At 38.6% G+C, this 20,523-nt stretch overlaps 1 protein-coding gene across 1 annotated transcript; it reads left to right on the top strand.

Moving 5' to 3' along the window:
- The first annotated feature begins 1,407 nt into the window (after window positions 1–1,407).
- On the top strand, window positions 1,408–19,799 carry LOC139708840 (NXPE family member 3-like). Its single transcript, XM_071620800.1, has 4 exons — window positions 1,408–1,491; window positions 12,365–13,140; window positions 17,661–17,725; window positions 18,997–19,799. The coding sequence occupies exons 1-4, from the start codon at window positions 1,408–1,410 to the stop codon at window positions 19,797–19,799; spliced, it is 1,728 nt and encodes a 575-aa protein (XP_071476901.1).
- Window positions 19,800–20,523: the final 724 nt, after the last annotated feature.

Raw genomic sequence — 20,523 nt, 5'->3', positions numbered from 1 at the left:
TATTCATGAATTCAACTACTTTGTACTAAGATATAGTACCACAAGAACATCATAAGAAAACGTTTAGTTAAGCAGAGTTGCGGGGTGGGGTGGGGGTGGGGGGTAGAAGGGGGGGGGGGTAGCAGGGGGGGGGGGGTTAGGGATTTGACAGATTAGATCAACATAAACCAGTAGAGCTTGTATGGGATGAATACTTCCCATTGACTTGTGTGCATCATAATGCATACTCTATGTATAGGGCTCACACGGGCAAATATTTTAAATTCAAATTCAAATGAATTTATTGGGAATTTTCTGCATCGAATATATATCACAAATGAAATACAGTCATTTCTTTTTGTTTACAAGACAATAGAACATACAGTGTATACATCCGAATATAAAACAGATACAGATTAAAGAAAAGAATAAGAGAACACGTCAATTTGGAACCACTCGGGATAAAGTGAATCGAGTGATCAGACTGAATTATGGCACATGTATTAGGAGTGTAAATACATAAGATTGTCGTCAAATAAGCATGCTGAGCTTGAAGATACGACAGCCTTGAAAGAGAAGAAAAAAAAGGGAATTGGGCAAAACATACATCTTGCATACTTATCGAAAAGAAAAGAAAAAGCAAGAAAAAAAAACAGTGACATTTCCCCATAGAGGCGTGTGTTAAAATTCAAAATTCTGTAAAATTCTGTAAAATTGCTGGGAGAAATAAAGTGTTTTATCTTCACTAACCTGGATAAGTGAGATATACCCTTTCATCCATCAAATTTCCAAGGGGGGTTCTTCAGCTCAAACTCTGTCCAAGGGTTCGCAAAGCCAGACTACGAGTTCTTTTCACTAAAAAAAAAAAAAAAAAAAAAAAAAAAAAAAAATCACCTATTTTCTGTACATGCACCCAATCGAATATAGGCCCTTCAAATTCCATCAGAAAAGCTTTCATATTCCAACCAAAATGCAGTTTGAAGAGGAATTCACACTCAATATCTGCAGCTGTTCAGTTTTATGCCAAAGAGCATCATTGATTTTTAATGAAATTTTTCCTTCATTTATTTTGGTATCTTTTTTGTGCGAATTTGAGAGGGGTCTGGGAGATTCCATTTTATTCTAGGTGTGAGCCCTAGAAAGACGACTCCGATGATTGAATGCATACGGCGCAACTTCCTTTCAAGGGTCTCCCGCGTTTACTTCCGTCAGAGCACTGATGCTAAAAAAGGGTCGTCATTTCAGCCGCAGTCCTGGGGAGTCTCGAAGTATCATCGCGGTATAGGAGTGTGTAGACGTCATGTGCGAGCATGTGCGAGTGACAAAAATAATGTGAGCAGGATCAGAGGCGAGTCTAGTCATACTATCATGACTAATGGTTGTCTGCGACTTTGTTCCGACCACTGTGGGTAGAAAATCTGAAGCAAAATGAAGGTGGATGGTTGTCCGGGCTGTCTTGCAAGAATATGCGCAGTTTTCATTCTAGCGTCGCTTTCATGTGCTGCTTACTGGGTGAGTTAAAATGACGATCGGTTCTACTAAGAACACGACTGAATTTGTTGTAATTTTAGGCTTCTTTTACTCACTCCGTTCTTCAGAAGTCAAAGGATATAACGGGGCCTATTCCTGGCTTTCACTCGCTATGTCGCCTAATGTTGAACAGCAGCGGGTTGAAGGCAATCGAGGTTATCGACAAGAACCAGCGTGACTATATTATGTTACAGTATGTCACTGAGTTTCCTTCGTTGAATAACATCCAGAAGTCAGCGAATGAGGTTGAAAATCTCCTCCGAGGAGGAAAACCCAGAAACAAGTTGATTTATTTTGTGATCAATGTTGTGATGTTACTATTCTCATTTTTTTTTACTTTATAGAGTATAACTTCTTGCTATACATGCACATGTTACTTTCAAAAATTCACACCTTGTCATGTTTTACCTATTTTGGGTAAAATGTAACCGATCACTAGTTTTCGGGATAAATGTCCAATAACAGGTAATTTTTGTGCGTTTGGGGTTTTTCATTGCCCTATCTATAATCTATATTTCGTTCATTGTCTTTAACGGATCGCCAGACGGTTTGAGTCCATGTTTGTTTCCTGATCAAAAAGAGCTAACAAATATCTAATAAGAGTTGTATTTTTTATTGCCAAAGATAATATCACAACGTCACGATCATGAACAGATGTAATCGCTATAAAGCAGATTAAGCTCATTAACAAGTCCACGCCAAACAGTACAAGATAGAATTCAACTTAATCAGAATACATTTTATCGATATCATCTTCATTATCTATACGTTACTCAAAGAGTACCAATCGAAGTTATGTTACGAGCTTTGAGACTGACGTAATACCAGTCTGTCCTACGAGATTCGTGGCCTAATCTATAACCAAATCTCCAGCAGAGGATATTTTTCATCAGTCTTTTCAAAAATAAGCTTGAACAAAAACAAATTAAAACAAATGAAACACAAAAAAGTTTGTGTATCACAAAGCACTCATTTCTCTCGCCCGCAACAAATTTTATCTGCTCCATTATAATCTAATTTTAACCGGCAAAGACGTTTCCTAAAATGAAAAGGAACACGTACTTAGGAAGACCAAAAAACGCACATCTACCCATGTCAACTCTGAGTCGCTATACTGACGTGGCTTAACTTGACTTCCGACCAATTAGATGAAATCAGGAAAAAACCCTCGCATCACCTAAAAAATCACCTCAAATAGCGTCAAAAGCTAAACAAACGAAAAAACAAACAAAACAAACAAAAATCACTGAAGAAAATCGTTTCGTATGGACGTGGTAGTCCCGATACACTGTCCACTCTGCATTATAGTTGCCACGTTTAGGCCAATTCCTTCTTGTGTCTGCTGCAAATATTACCTCTGGGACAAGGTGTCCTGAAATGAGAGCTTCATTAGTTATCATTGATCATTACGTGAAAGATTTTTTTCTTCTTTTAGCGGCTTTGCGTGATTTGAGGAGCTGTAAACTGTGAATGTGAAACTGATTCTTTTTTTGGTCACTCTGTGCATTTGTTTGTCTGTTAAGTTTAGCATTTGATAGATCGATTTGAATTCATTTCCACCTTGTGTTCACAGAAACAAAGAAACAAAGACAACTGAATTGCGGTGATTTTTACGGTGCAATGACATTAACGTGCATTTTGTGACGTAAAATATCATCGAAACGTATATCTAAGCATCGAAATATAATAATACGAGATAGCAATAAGAACACAAGTGTGTGCCGGGGGAAGGGGGGGGGGCGCATTTACATGTTCATATGTTAGTCTTTGTATAGCTAGTCAGTCACTCACCTATATCAGGGAGGTGGAAACCTCCCTGCCCATATTGATCTATTTATCAATCTATTTTGCTGTTATTTGAAAATATACGAATTGCTGGTTGTATATTCTCTTTTACGTACTCAGACTTAATATTGCAGGTGGTCTAGAAAGTGTTAAGAATGTACCGTAAAGACTGTCATTTTAATAACGATACACAGGAAACCGGCAATGTAGCGTAAAAGTCATCACTCGTTGATTCCGACTCAACAACAGTCTTTCACCCTGTCGGATATTACCCGTATCCTGCCCCCTTTCCCAGCCCCCCCCCCCCCTACACCGTTTTGGGCCTTTTGGCGGTGGGTGTGTCCTTGATTGATGATGGGCATGGCCTTGAATCCGCCCTCTGGTATCAAAATAGTAGAATGTGTTTGGCTCTGATTTGACTCGTATCCATGTTCAGTACATTTTTGAAAAAAAAATCAACAACATGACCAAGTATACCGGCAGATTGTGGGATAAAAATAACTTGGAAATATTTCTTTTTTAAACTTGGAAATAATTTGTTGTTTAGCTGTTGGACCAACATTTTGTAGAAATAGTGAAGTATACAAAGACCCCATAATTACCATTATTCCACTTCCGGATTCTTGGGAGGGGGGGGGGGGGGTTCTAACACCTTAAACAATAAAAGACGTTCCCTGTATTTATTGTCTTCAATGTCATCAATGTCGCGTAACAAACAAAACGTGTTGGTGATAACCTGTTTTATTTTAATGCGCACACATACACAAACACTCATACAGAAAACACACACACACACACACACCGACACTCCAACGAAAAACTCAGAAATTAAATATTTTATGGAACTATAGGTGACACAAACAGTGGCGTATCTAGGGAAAACGGCGCCCGGGGCAAGCGCGAAAATTGCGCCCCTAATTCTGAAAAAAGGTTCAACCCTAACCCCATCCCGGTAGGGACTTTATTTGTTTGTTTGTTTGTTTTTATTTCCGTCTTCATATAAAAATACACACATTGCAAGTTGCATATATATTGCATATACGTACAGAAGAAACGGGGGATTGCCTGTCCAGTCTTATTTTCAAAATATGTTTGTTCTTCCACATGGTCCCGATATAATACGCTTTAAACAAAGTCCACATGATATGCTTTTTCAAGCACTTAAAAGGGGTCTTTTGAGGGTAATTTAAATGTAATGAATTTTGATAAATTGTGGCGAGCGAGCCGATTTTTTTTTTTGCATTTCAGCTTACAAAACATGGAATTCTTGTCATTTTTTGCTTATCAAATCTTACAATTCTAATCAAGCTATAGTGACGAGCTTATAGATAACGATTTATACCAACAAACTGAGGACTTGAAAAAATACTCTAAATTAGTACGAGCGAGTGAGCCGAAATTTGTATATTTCCGCGTCATCATCATGTTTTGTTATTATCTCTATTTTTTTGAATAAATTTTGGCGAGCGAGCGCAGCGAGCGAGCCGAAAATTTTTATATTTCAGCTTACAAAACATGGAACTCTTGTCATTTTTTGCGCATTAAATCTTACAATTCTAGTCAAGATATAGTGACGACCTTATAGATGACAATTTATACCAACAAACTGAGGACTTGCAAAATACTCTAAATTAGTACGAGCGAGTGAGCCGAAATTTGTATATTTCCGCGTCATCATTACGTTTTGTTCTTATCTTGTTTTATTTGTTTTTTGTGCCCCCACCCCCCCCCCCCCCCCCCGGCCCCGTATGTTCGAAACCGTTGGCGCCTTCTTTTGATCCAATCGGCGATCGCTTCAGAACGAATGAAATTGCAGCCGCTGCTCCCTGTAACATTTTTCCTGCTAAATATAAAATGACATGTGTGAACACAATAGACATTGTCATTTTGTCCGCGTCATCGTCACGTTTTGTTCTTATCTTTCTCTTTTCTCTTTGATAAATTTTGGAGAGCGAGCGTAGCGAGCGAGCCGAAAAATTGTGTATTTCAGCTTACAAAACATGGAACTCTTGTGCGAACACAATAAACATTGTCATTTTGTCCGCGTCATCATCATGTTTTGTTTTTATCTTGTTTGATTTGGTTTTCTGACCCCCCTCACCATTCTCCCTCCCCCCCCCCCTTTCCGGGCGAGTTTTTTTTCTTTTCTTCTTCTTCTTCTTCTTTTTTGTCTTTCTTCTTCTTCTTCTTCTTCTTCTTCTTCTTTTATTCTTTTTTTTCTTCTTCTTCTTCGTTTTTTTTTTCGTTTTTTGCGCCCCCAAGGAGTGGCGCCCGGGGCACGTGCCCCCTTGCCCCCCCCCCCCCCCCCCAGATACGCCACTGGACACAAAGCGTCTTTGTTCACTCTTTGTCCGCTGTAATAGACAGTTTTAGGGGCATTTACGAAGGTTTATTGGAAATATACTACCAGCATCTTTACTCTTGAGAATGAAAAGGATATGTACTGCTATAAATTGCTGGTATTACTATTGCATAATTAAAAAAAAAAACCCAGTAACAATTCTGGATGTAAGGGTAATAGCGTAATGACTGTCTGGTTCATTTCAATCTAAGAAGATGGCTTGATTATAGCCCATATTCAGCTGCACCAGCGTATAGTTTTCCATTGGTTGCAATTGCACTAGCGATGTTTGGCGGGACAAATCCACCGAGTTTTGATTGCACTCTGCTCTTGTGAACTGCAATGAATGAAAGAAGAGGGATCTTTTAGGTGCATGAGTTGTGACTCTCACACAGTGTTTATGTCCTATCCGAGGGACAGAGTGTTTTGCCTCTTGCTATCGATAGGGGACTGTATATGATTACACAAAACATTGATCAGCTTGACTCAGGTCTTTTGGATCCGGAGGCGGACTTGTTAGCGACTGAGCCAAATCACCGTCTACCGTTACTGATGACGATAATGATAACAAGGATAATAAAGCTTTCGGTTTGACCACGTATGTCCTACATTGTACAAACCTACACCAGATGGTACCAAACAAATCTTGCCATTAAAGGGTGTGTACAGTTCTGGTTGAGGTGAGGGCTTAGCCTTTAACGTTTTGCGAGATATCCAGAAACCACTCTATGAGATGTCAAAAAGCATGCAATTCTTAGGGGTAACAAAAGTCTATTTGATGAAAATCGGTTTTGAAATGGCTGAGATATAAAAAAAAACAACAAGGTGAAACAAAGAGATCCTAATAAAAGGCGTGGCCTGTCGCCTTTTATTATTATCACTTTTATCTCAGCCATTTGAAAACCAATTTTCATCAAATAAACGTTGAATCCTTCTTAAAATTACATGCTCTTTCATATTTCATATGAGGTTTCTCATTTTCTCACTTAGGAATGTTCAAAGCATGAATTCCTATCTCAACCAATACTGTACAGTCCCTTTAATCTATATACGTGTTTACACTTTTGTTATACAACATTGTAAACCCAATGGAGACAAAATTACTTTGCAAACAACGTATGTAACGGTATACTTATTTTTCTATCAACAATGTGTGTGCATTAATGCAAAAATAGCCAATAAATTTTGATTTAATGATTCAAATCAAATCAAATCAAATCAAACCAAATGAAATATAAACTGGACAGTTTGTAGGATGTGTAGGACTATTTTCCTTCAAGGTATTGTTTACCATTGGGAGCAGTGATTAAAAAAAAATGTTATAGTTATTACATACATGTATTTTGATGCATAACCACATTACATTGTAGGTCAGTTGTATCACAGAACATCCTCCCATGTAAAGATTTTGCAATAAAGCCGAAAGTAAGAGGAAATATCACTATTTTCTCACCAAACCATAACTGTAGATGGTTTAGAATAGAAACAGTTTTACTATAACTATAATTAATAATAATAATAATAAAGGACATTTATATTGCGCAGCTACTATAATAATATACTCTACTGCGCATTACAAAATGACATGCATACAGGAAATTCAAACAGAAAATACATTACTTCAAGAGATGACTTTTTAACCTGGCCTTAAACTCATTGATTGTAACTGCTTGTCTTACAAACAAAGGGAGATTATTCCATAATTTTGGTGCAGCGTACAAAAATGCCCTGTCACCAAGAGTAACTTTTGATTTTCCCGATGGATATTTCAATAATGTTTGATCCCGTGAACTTCGAAGATGATAAAATATTTGAAATGATGTTTTTAACTCTCCAAGTTCCCGTATGTACACTGGTGCTGTACCATGAATAGCTCTATATACAATTAGCAGAGTTTTAAATATGATTCTCTGCTTTACAGGCAACCAATGTAATGCACGTAGTAATGGACGACAATGAGAAAAACGAGGAGAATTACAAACTAATCTAGCACATGCATTTTGCACGCTCTGTAGTTTACCCACTGGCGTAGCCGGGGGGGCGATGGGGGCGGTCGCCCCCCCCCCCCCCCTAAGATTTGGACCGGGGATTTGGGAGGCGGAAAAAAATGCGTGTATACTGTATATGCATGCACATGAAGCGGGTCTCCTTTGCAACCTTTCATCAAATAAGATATATTTTTTTTTAATATTTCACTCAAAGTGTGCACCAGATCGTTGAATTTCAATTCAAAATATGCAAAATCTCTCGTGCTTGGGAGGGGGTATCCTCCTCCCAAACCCTCCCCCTCTGTGTCTCTTTCCCTAGCTAAGTACACTTTTTAGATTTACAAAAAATTATGAATAATTCTGAGTGCACAAGACTTATCACTTATATTCCAAAAACTCAAGGTTCCCTCATGTATAAGGGGAATTTTCCCTTTTAATCGACCCTTTCCTCCCTCAGCCCCCCCCCCCATCAGTTTTTTTTTTTTTTTGGGTGATTTCCCAAATGTTGATTCCATCAATGCGTATGCGAGATATCTCAAATTCAACCTTGAAAAGGCAAAAGCTCCATCGGAAGGGAAGGGTGGAGATAACACTCGCCCACGCCTTCTCCCTGCTCGCCCCCCCCCCCCCCCCCGCCATGCATAGAAGTAGACTGTGGCTATACCCAGATCGCTCTATTTCAATTCTAAAAACGCAAAAGCTCCACGAGCGGGAGGGGGAATCCCCCTTCCCCTAAGCTCTACCTCACTAGACTTTATACATACACACAGATGGTGCACATTCGGAATAAGAGCTAAATTCCGTGATTTTAACACTTCGATGAAAAAGTATTGCACCCAAAATTTGCACCAGATCGCTGAATTTCAGGTCTGAAAACGCAAAATCCCCTTTGTGTGGCAGGGGATATGCCCCTATCTACAGCCTCGTGTGCATGCTTTTTCTGTTTGATTGCTGAACAGACAGCGTTCATGATATTCAGAGTGTAAGATTTAATACAAGAAGACTAGTGTATTCAAATTATACCATTTTATAGGAAAATTATTCAATAATAATCTACACTAAAATATACTGCAACCTTAAACAAGTGGGACTGTTTCAACTCGTTAAAACACGCAAAAACATGCATCAAATTGCACCATTGCAAAATCAAAATGCAAAAAGTTCTTACCGTGGAAACCCCCCTCCCACACCCTCCCCTCCCCCCTCGCTCGCTCCGCTCGCTAGGGTTCTTTCGCGTTCATGATATTCAATGAAAAGAATTGATATAATAAGTGTATTTAAATTATACCATTTTATAGGCAAATTGTTCAATAATAATCTACACTAAAATATACTGCTATATACCTTCAAACAAGTGGGACTGTTTCACGTCGATAAAACGCGCAAAAACATGCATCAAATTACACCATTTGCAATATCAAAATGCAAAAAGTTCTTATCGTGGGAGGGGGGACACCCCCCTCCCACACCCTCCCCTACCCCTTCGCTCGCTCCGCTCGCTCGGGTTCAGTCGCGTTCATGATATTCAGTGAAAAGAATTAATACAAGAAGTGTGTTTAAATTATACCATTTTATAGGCAAATTGTTCAATAATAATCAACACTAAAATATACTGCTACCTTAAACAAGTGGGACTGTTTCACGTTTATAAAACGCGCAAAAACATGCATCAAATTGCACCATTGGAAAATCAAAATGCAAAAAGTTCTTACCGTGGGAGGGGGGAAACCTCCTCCCACACCCTCCCCTCCCCCCTCGCTCGCTCCGCTCGCTAGGGTTCAGTCGCGTTCATGATATTCAATGAAAAGAATTAATACAAGAAGTGTATTTAAATTATACCATTTTATAGGTAAATTGTTCAATAATAATCTACACTAAAATATACTGCTATATACCTTAAACAAGTGGAACTGTTTCACGTCGATAAAACGCGCAAAAACATGCATCAAATTGCACCATTTGCAACATCAAAATGCAAAAAGTTCTTACCGTGGGAGGGGGGAAACCCCCCTCCCACACCCTCCCCTACCCCCTCGCTCGCTCCGCTCGCTCGGGTTCAGTCGCGTTCATGATATTCAGTGAAAAGAATTAATACAAGAAGTGTATCTAAATTATACCCTTTTATAGGCAAATTGTTCAATAATAATCTACATCAAAATAAACTGCTACCATAAACAAGTGGGACTGTTTCACGTCGATAAAACGCGCAAAAACATGCATCAAATTGCACCATTTACAACATCAAAATGCACAAAGTTCTTAGCGTGGGAGGGGGGACACCCCCCTCCCACACCCTCCCCCCCCCCCTCGCTCGCTCCGCTCGCTCGGGCTCGGTCGCTTCGCTCCCTCGCAGACTAACCGCCCCCCCCCCCTAAGATGAAATCCTGGCTACGCCGTTGAGTTTACCTAATTGATTATCAGGTAAGCCATAAAATAAACTGTTACAATAATCCAATCTGCTTGTGACAAACGCATGGATGATTTTTTCAGTACTTTCCCGTGTCAAATGCTTCCGAATATGTGCAATATTAAACAATGATAAAATGAATTTTTACATACTTCAGAGATATGTCTGTCAAAAGCTAGGCGTGAATCAAACCACACTCCCAGATTCCGTGCAGAATCAATAGGATAAATATCAACATCAATCACTTTCAGGCTTTCAGTGCGTAGTTTTGAAACTTGCTGTTGAGTGCCACATATTACAAATTCGGTTTTCTTTCTTCATCATTAAGTAGAAGATTGTTGGATAATAACCATTTGTGAAGATGCACAATACATCGCTCTATAATGGACACAGAATAATTCTCATCTGCTGCAGTAGGTGAAAAAGATAAGTACAGCTGTGTATCATCCGCATAGGTATGACACATTAACCACTTCTGGGAAATTGTGTTGGATTTCATGGAACAACCTACTAGCATACAAAGTAAAGAGAAGAGGACCCAGGCAGGAGCCTTGGGGCACACCCCAGCGTACATCAAACTCCTTGGACATACTGGAATCGACCTGAACCCTCTGTCTCCTATCATTCAAATAGGACTCAAACCATGACAATGCCCTGTCAGTTATTCCAAAATGTGTTTGGAGAACATTCACAAGAATGTCGTGTCTAATCAAATCAAAAGCTGCACTCATGTCCAGTAGAACCAAAAATACCACCTGTTGCTTATTCACTGCTAACAGCAAATCATTTTTCACCTTTAATAGGGCTGTTTCTGTGCTGTGGTTTTGTCTATATGCTGACTGCATTGGTGGTAGTAAATCATAATTGCTCACATTTTGTGCATTCAACAACAGTTAATATTTTCTGATTTCTGATTCTGATTTTATTTCTGAATTTCTTTTTCGTACATAAATGAAGTACAAAGTCAATTGAACAAACAAATTGAGCACAGTATAAATTTAATCTGACAATTAAAGCAAATAAATGATTAATTCAAATATTCATTATTGATTATAATGATTAAAATTTTTACGTTGGTTGTTCTATCCATAACTTACATTTTAGAAGTATTTGAGGCACTAAAGCTGGGTTTTTCGTTTCATCTGCAAATGGGAAACAATGTCTTTACAACTCAAAAAGTAAACTGTCAATGGGATTATCGATATTTTTGTCTTCTATTTGTCAATATTAAGCAAATAATCAACGTTGGTGAAGGTGATGGGACAAACTATCACTTCTGAGGCGATCTGGATGTAGCTATCTTTCCGAAGCGCAGCTGAGGAAAGATATAGCGTAAACATTCAGATCGCAGAGGAAGTGATACTTTGTCTCATTGCCTGAAACTAAAAGTTGATTATTTGCTTTATATTCCACATCTATGGTCCTAGATATTCCCATTTTATTTCATATCTGAAACTGTTTTAGCTGTCTTAGGGTATCCTCAGGGCTTAGGCTACGTAGTTTGCTTTAGACGTATATGCGCGTAGATGACAAAACAACGAATTTACTCCGCGCCCCGTGCGTGGCACCGAAATAAAAGCACGTTGCACTGTGGCCTATCACTTGACCCAGGTCAAATGATGGACCACAGTGCAACGCACTTTTATTTCGCGCGTAATCAAAATTGTAAGTTATATAAAGCGTTAGGACTGTGGAGACTAAGAGATCAGTGAAACAAAATGACTATCATCATAGAGTGTAACGAACTTTTATTCTCAGTTGATGTGATGGGCAAAACTACGCTTTATCACGTGATCAGCTCTTGACCAATCCTATAGCAAGATTCTTAGTATGTGGAATATAAATATGTATATCTGTCAGGTGTCTGTGTGTGTTTGTGTGTGTGTGTAATTATACTCTTCTACACATGATAATTGGGTTATGACATTAATTAACTATATGCTGAAAAGGCAGTCTTAGGAACGTAAGGAAAGCCAAATGGCAAACAAATGATTCTGGGTTTTAAAGAGCTAGTTTGTAGCTCCACTCCGACATTCACACTCGGCTTTCCATAGTGCTCAGAGCGAATTCATAGCACCTTACGAAGTCACTCATCAAACACAAAGAAGCAACTGAAAATACTGTAATTGATAATAATTCACTCTGTGGCAGTGATATAATGACTCATCAGGTTCAAATCAGGTTCAAATGAATTCCTTTTCTTTATTTTTGATCTACATGCATTGTGTTCTATGACAAAAGGTCATTACAGCGGAGCCAAATTGAATTTTTTGTTATTTTACCAGGTATTCCTCATATCTTCGGATGATTCTTTGTTTCTTGCGTTAATTGTAGATCACCTTCAAACAAACGACTACGAAGAGCAGTAAATTGACGGTCATCGAGCCGAAAGCATACAGACCATCAAATTCTCCTGTCTATTGGCACAAGGATGTTTGGAATCAAAGCTTGGTCCTGGACACTCTCTTCTCAGTCACGGTCAAGAACACAACGACCGAATTTGCCCAGGTCGATCCGAACTCACTTACATCAGCCAAAACATCTGTGTACTACCCCGTGCATACGGCCTACCATGTTGGGGACACGGTAGAAATACGTATCGACGCCTTCGATGAGATGGGTCTCCCGAGAAGTACGGGCGGAGATTTTTGGTACGTTCGCGCCATTTCTGTCGCCACAAATTTTCGGAGCATCGGAAGAATAGCAGACCACCAGAACGGAAGTTATTCAGCCTTTTTCCTCGCAGCGGTTCCTGGCCAAGTGGATATTGAAGTTATTCTGGTTCACCCGGCCCAAGCTGTGGAATGGCTGACCGATGTCTACATGACGGCAGAGGGTTGTTTCACCTGGGCGGCGACATATGTCCAACCAGGCTTGCCCAACGGTCAGGGCCGATGCGTGGTGAAGCGAGGGCTGAATCACCTCAGGCACGACAACGTGTGTTTTTACGGTGCCAATGAGACTGGAATGGGAGCCAGTGCCTTTATCTGCACCAAGCCCAGTAACTACGCCTGCAGTGACATCAAGATCATAGCGGCCTTCCATCAGGCAGAGAGCATTGAGCTACCAGTAAAACAGCTCATAGCGGGCAAGCAGTTCCTGTTCAATAAGTAAGTGAAATATCTCGTTATAAAGAGGTCATACAGTGCGTGGTCCCGTTATAACGAGCGCGTGCTGTTCGTTATTCCGAAGGTTCGCATAAATCCGAAACACACAAATTCCCTATGCCTAGAGGTTCTTTAATCCAAAAAATGAAAAGGGGTTTTCTTAATCCGAACATTTGTGGCGTTATTTCGAAGGTTCGTTATTCCGAAGGTTCGTTAATTCGAAAATGAACAAGGGTTCGCTATTCCGAAGGCTCGTTTATCCGAAAATGAAATAGGGTTCGTTATTCCAAAGGTTCATTAATCCCAAAATGAAAAATGGTTCGTTATTCCGAAGGTTCGTTCATCCGACAATGAAATAGGGTCCGTAACGAACCTTCAGAATAACGAGCTTTGTTTCATTTTCGGATTAACGACTCTCCAGAATAACGAACCTTCGGAATGACAAACCGTAACCATAACGAACAACGAAGTAAAAATTCAGGCTGCAACATTATCCCCTGTATGTTTTTTATTGTTTATTTGTTTGGTTATAACGTAATTTCGACATAATGAAAGAAAGCTGCCCGTCCCGAGGACTTTGTTATAACGGGAGTCCACTGTAGGGCCTGTGCATCACAATACCAACAAAAAGTCACATGCCCTAATTCAACACGAGGACTCAAAAGAAGTGAAATGGGTGAACCTGGTCAATCTTATAGTTTCTTATATTTCTGAAAGAGCAATTCTTCTTCTATTAAGAAATTACTAGTCAATCTGCTACTATTGTCGGCCATATTATGCTGAGCAACTGCAAACACCGGGTCATTTCACATGGAGTTATCCACAGTGATCATTCGATTACTTATGTAGTTACGATCCAAACTAATCAATGTAAAAATGATCTTTTAAATCAACCATGGGGAAAAAATAAGAGATTATGAAAATATTGATGATGCAGTTGAAAAATGGCATGATCTCTATACAGAAATTACCAATAAACATATGCCCGTTAAAACAAAAAGAGTAAAATCACGATATAAACCATTGTTGAATTCAGATATATATAAATTAATGAAAGAAAGGGATAGATTGAAGCATAAAGCTTATATGAAAAAGGATGATGATCTTTTGTCAGAGTATAGAAAGCTCAGAAATAAGGTCACTTTTGAAATACGAAAGGCAAGGCGAAATTATCATAATGACAAATTCTCTAATGTAAAAGTTGATCCTGCACAAACATGGAAAATTTTAAAGTCTGTTATTTCTGATGGTAAAAATCATTCTGTTATAAATGAAACGAATAAGAGTATGGAAACAGCTGATGAAATTAATACATTCTATGCTAACGTGGGAACAGTTATGGCTGATCAAATTCCACATGACAACCATCCTTCCGATAACATCTCTCAATAGCAGGTTTAATTTCTCTTCAGTATCTATAGAAGAAACAATTAAATTACTCAGAAACTTGAAAAATACCAAATCAATTGGTCTGGATGGCATTTTAACCTTTGTTTTAAAATTAAGTGATATTGAAATTGCCTCTTCTCTTACATATCTGATAACCAAATCATTGAATGATTGAATACTTCCTAATCAGTGGAAATTGGCGAAAAATTGTTCCTATCCATAAAATTGATGATAAGTCTTCTCCCGATAATTTTAGGCCAATCTCAGTGTTGTCTTGTGTATCGAAGATTTTAGAACGAATCGTTCAACAACAATTGCTATCTGCGTGAACATAGCATCTTTTGTCGAGAACAATCTGACTTTCGGCCGAAGCACTCGACCACTTCTACCCTCATTAAAGTCACAGAGGACTGGTTACAGACCATGGATAATCACCAGTACACTGGTGCGGTGTTTGTCGACGTTAAGATTAACTGAAGGCATTTGATACTGTGAACCATTTGATTCTTTTGAAAAAAAAAAAAAAAAAAAAAAAAACCTTCAAAGTGTTGGTATAAGAAACTCTTCCAATGATTTGTTTCGAAGTTACCTTACTGGCAGGAAGTGCAAAACCCTTGTAAATTCAGTGTTGTCAAAAATGATGCAGTAGTAACTTGTGGTGTACCGCAAGGTTCACTGTTGGGACCACTTTTATTTATCATAATAAATGCCCTAAAAATTCTGAATCTGTCTGAATCTTTTGATTATCTCTCTCATCCTTATTCTTTGCGTTTCGGAAACAAACTTAGTTTACCCGAACCTTATACTGATTTTCTCAAAAGATCATTTACATAACGAGCGGCATTTATGTATAATAACCTACCACCGGCTGCTCGATCAGCCTTAAATTTGAATGTTTTTCTAAGGATATGTACAAATTCATGAATCTCAGTTGCAATGTATTGTTTGTTGAGACATGGTAGCCGGGTTTATTTTGTTTCTGTTCTGTTCTGTAATGTTTTATTGTGTGATGTCATGTATGTTTGTTGTAACCTTAAGCTCTGTATTTTTTCATTCTTTTTCCAATTCTATCTCTATGTCTCATTCTATTTCTTTGCATATTGTAAAGGCTTGTTAAATTATTATGTAACTGGACCTCATGGAAGACCAGAGGTGTCATGGCGGCACCGCTGAATATGGCCATTCCAGCCGTTTTAAACTGTAATTTTCATATGTTATTAACGGAAATAAATACCTATCTACCTATATAATATTGTAAAGTGTTTTTTTTTTTCAACATAATGAACGGATCGGGAAATATTGTGAATTTTGCAGTTTTTTCTACAATTTTTTTTTTGGTAGAGTTGTGTGATTATGCAAGGTCTACTGGCCCCTTTACATTTCTCAAAATTTCTTTACACACTCTTCATTTTTAACTGTAATAACTTTCGAAAAGATGCTGCTACTGCATTTAAATTTGATAGTAGCCATGAATACAATGTGCTGATACAGTCGTGACAGTGGGCACAATTTAAGGTTAGTCAGATAATTCGTTCATCGCAGTTACTATGAAGTTTTGCATTCCCCTTTTGTCCCATTTTGCACAAGGCGCTGCTTGTATAAGGATTAAGTGCTTGAATGGACCTTACATTTAAAAGGCTCTTCTCAGTAAACATTTTTCCAGAATGTGCACATTATTTCCATTGTTTAGATAGGTTCGGAAACCTCTACTTGTATCGCGGTATGTATCCTTTTAAAGCTTAGAGTCTGCTCTTTCTTAATCTGTCCTTGCCTAAAAACTCATGTCTGGCGACTTTTCTGTCTTTTTTTTTTGATACAGGGTTACATAATAAGTATACATTAGAACCTCTGATAAACAAGGTTATTTTGCAGTAATACATTGTTTTGTTTATGTTAAAGGACAAGTTCACCTTCATAGACATGTGGGTTGAGTGAATGTAGCAATATTAGTAGAACACATCAGTGAGAGTTTGAGCAAAATCGGACAATCCGTTAAAAAGTTATGAATTTTTAAAGTTTCTGCTCAGTCACGGCTGGATGAAAAGACTACAATAGCTTGTGATGTCACATGAGTACGACAATATAAAGAAAGAATAAAGAAAATTCAACATAATTATTTCCATTTTTCTCGCATAACAAAATAACACTCGACTTCTCTCTTTCAGAAAGCAGGGGGAATAATATTACCCTTAACATATAGGTCAGTAGCAAGTCGAAGAAATGTGCACTTTATTCAAAAAGTAAAGTTTTGTGAAATTCTATTTTTATTTTCCTTATATGGTTGTACGCATGTGACATCATACACTGTAGTAGTCTTCTCCCCCAGCAGTAACTGCGCAGATACTTAGAATATTCGTAACTTTTGAACGGATTGTCCAATTTTCCTCAAACTTTTACTGATGTGTTCTACTAATATTGCTGCATTCTCTCAATCCTTATGTATATGAAGGTGGACTTGTCCTTTAAGTTTCCATATTTCTATCCCATACACCTCTGTTTAGCCTTTGTATATTTCTTTACTCACTGCCTCTGAGATCAAGGTCGAAAACTTTTGTTCTGCGATCGACTTCCTTTGTTATCATCTTCTACCACAACTTAAAGGGATAATATAGTCTTGGTTGAGACCTAATTTAAGGTTTCTAACTTTTTCGGTGAGATAATGAGAAACCTTTTATGAAATATGAAAGAGCATGTAATTCTGTGAGGAATTCAACGTTTATTTGATGAAAATTGGTTTTGGAATGGCTGAGATATCCAAAAAAGAGTAATTCTAATAAAGTGTGGGACCCACACTTTATTACGATCGCTTTGTTTTACTTTGTTTTTGGATGTTTCAGTCATTCCAAACCCGATTTTCATCAAATAAACTTTGAATTCCTCTTAAAATGGTATGCTCTGTACTATATCATAAGTGTTTTCTTGGTATCTTGCAAAAATTTAAAAGCCGAATTTTCATCTCCACCAATACTGTAGTATCCCTTTAAATACGCACCCAAGATTACAAAAGATCACGGTTTAATCAGCATTATACCATTTCATAAATATATATATAATATTGGTCACTGTCACTCAGTTTGATGGTTCACGTGTGAATGACTCTTCTCGCTCTCTCTCGCCCTCTCAATCTATCCCAGCATACACTTTAAAGCTCGTTTGACGTCACCGGCGTCTACCAGTCATGTGATCATCAAAAAGAAAGGACCAGAAATTCCGAGTTACCGCGAAGGTAAGGCCGCCGTATGCTACTGATAGTGCACACAGCACTGCGATGATAACATGAATGAATTTTATAATCATAGTGTCATATTCACAATACAAAAACGATTCCAATAAGAATCAATGATTCTTGCGTCAAGTTGTTTATATTGTATCTGATTAACAAAAATTTGCGCGTAATGGACATAAATGAACACCGATTATTCAGTGTTTGAGTAATAGCCATGGGCATGTGTATGCCCTAATGTCGTGAGATACCAATGTTTTTTCTTTCGTAATCACTACTTTTTTTTCATGGTTATCATCTTAACGCTGCATAATCAGTGTTTTATTCACGTCGACAAGGGCAGTTCGTCAGTCAGTTGCAAGAAAACAACAAATATCACCGATTTTAATAAATATGCAGTACCAGCTGCCACCAGGGATAAGACCATCACTGGCTATCAGGCCCAGGTTAGTCTAGAGGATTCGATGCCCGTCTGATAATCAGGAGGTCTTGGGTTCAGGTTCCATCCGAGTATTCATGACTACAATTTTTTTCTCTTGTTGCGGCTACAATTCAAAGAATTAGTGTTTAGTTTCGTCGTTCACAAGCAATTTTTTCAATCAGTTGCAATAAGAACGATTGTATCATTGATAATTCCAACAACAATAGTGACTGTATGATTACATTCCTATTGCAAATTATTTACAATAACTCTCTCCCGTTATCAAAATGTTGAATTCATATAATCATTTAGATAATCATTGCATGGTATCATCGATACACCTCTTGTTGCCTTCACTATTACCCCCCCCCCCCCTTTGTGCAGGTAATTGCACCTGTGTATTAAAAAAAAACGATTGCCATTCAATGTACAGAACGGCAAAGAACATTAATGCAAAGCAATAGAAATCATAGGAAGAACATTGAAATTTGAGACAAATGCACTCGGACACGGTTCAACGCAAGGGAGACAAGCAAAAAACAAAACAAAACAAAACAAAACAAACAAACAAACAAACAAACAACATTTTTTGTTGGACTGGTATAAGATTATTAGGTTAATGATAATTCAGGAAAGAACATACTGAGTAAGTCTATTCAATAGGCCCAACGGATGAGATAGAGAAAGTTTTGTTTTAGTAGTAAGATTCGAAATGAAACTGAAACTGGGGAAAGCGTGTTGATTAAATAAAATGTAATCCACGAAACACGTTAAGCATTTCTTGTTAAAACAAGTTCATCACTTTGGTTCATTTTGTCGTTATTTTGGTCCACAGTTCTGATGTCACTGATTTACGAGGACCTACGAGAGCGCCCCCACACGGCATGTGGGGAAGGTGACGAGAGAGGCTCCCAGCCGCTTCCCGAGGGTTACTGGCTCGGCAACCAATGGTTCTCGTTGATTTGTGCCAACAAGGCGTGGGTGGATCACACTCACGTTAAAACCTGTCTTGCAGATTATAAGATCATCATGTTCGGGGACTCCATAGCGTGCCAGTGGTTCCGAGTTCTCCAGAGAAAATTGGACAACAAGGTGGTGCCAAACTCGTTTTACGCGTGTTCTGAAGACGAAACTCACACAGTGAAGTACAACAGGCATGTTCTCTCTGCAGCGCTTACTTCCCCGTTTAATTTCTTCGGCATTGAGCGCGTCTTCGAGCCCGAGCATTTGGACATGCTTCCGGTGATTGATCGGAAATACATCATATTTATCAGTATGTCGGCTCATTATGGCTCCTGGACTATGGACAGCTTCCGCGACAGAATGAAAGAAATTCGAACTGCCATAGTGCGCTTACGCGCTCGGCTGGGCGCTGACCGCGTGGTGACAGTCGTGAAAAAGTCTCAGGCGAGGGACCATGGGACTTTGGAATCACGTATCCATAGCAACGATTACGTATTCAGACAGCACAGCAAAATAATGGAGGAAGAGTTTACGGGTATCGACGCCATAATGTTGGATTACTGGGATCTCGTTTTATCGTATAGCAAGGAGACACAGGTACATATGCCATGGCCGTGTATAAACGAAGAAGTTGACCTATTTTTATCTTATATATGTCCTAGGTAAAATGTATGTTCGGACAAGTGATATCAATTTGAAAGTTAGAATGTCGACTGAGTCGATGACTTATTTCCATACACGAGTGTGAGCGCTCGTTCGTCATCACAGGACCGTGGATTCTGCGTCTTTACAATGACGTGTTACTGATACCGCAAAGTTTTACAGTAGTAAGTCTAGGGTAGGACTGCCAAGACAAACGGATCAAGGGATGGTGATTATTTGGAAACTGTAACAGTTGTTTCATGACAGCCTAAAAACTGTACTAGTGTTGTTGAAAGTCGTCTTTCAAGTCTGATTAATAAAAACAAAACCAGTAACTACAAACCCAGGTCAACCCCAACCACTTGAACTTGCGATCATGGCGACAGACGAATAAGCCCGTTCGGAGATAGCTCCTGTGTACAACGGAAAAAAGTGAACCTGTGTAGGCAAGTAGACCAGAATGGTTCATCAATTAACACTTGGGGGAGCATTTATTTCATTGTTTTGCATTGAATGCATTGAACAAACCTTTTTTCTCCATTAACATTATCAAATACCAGGTTTGCTCTTGGTGGATGTGCAGGCAAGCACCATTTGTAAGGATTACATTGATAATCATTTCAGATTACAGATGCTTATCTCTGCGAATTTAAAAGCCAACATGTCTGCCAGTACAATGACCTTTTTCTGCTCATGCGCAAAGTGGAACCTTGAACTGGCTTATTGACAAATCGTCGATGTTAGTGGG

The sequence above is a fragment of the Diadema antillarum genome, unplaced genomic scaffold, assembly GCF_040938485.1.
Source record: "Diadema antillarum isolate AM-2024a unplaced genomic scaffold, OU_Dant_1.0 seq00001377_RagTag, whole genome shotgun sequence".
NCBI classification, from domain to species: domain Eukaryota; kingdom Metazoa; phylum Echinodermata; class Echinoidea; order Diadematoida; family Diadematidae; genus Diadema; species Diadema antillarum.
This window is presented reverse-complemented; position numbering and strand designations above follow the sequence as displayed.

Coding starts and splice junctions, on each gene's coding strand:
- LOC139708840 (XM_071620800.1), top strand. CDS start 1,408: ATGAAGGTGGATGGTTGTCCGGGCTGTCTTGCAAGAATATGCGCAGTT. Junction 1,492..12,364: donor TTTCATGTGCTGCTTACTGG/GTGAGTTAAAAT, acceptor CGTTAATTGTAG/ATCACCTTCAAACAAACGAC. Junction 17,726..18,996: donor TGTGATCATCAAAAAGAAAG/GACCAGAAATTC, acceptor TGTCGTTATTTT/GGTCCACAGTTCTGATGTCA.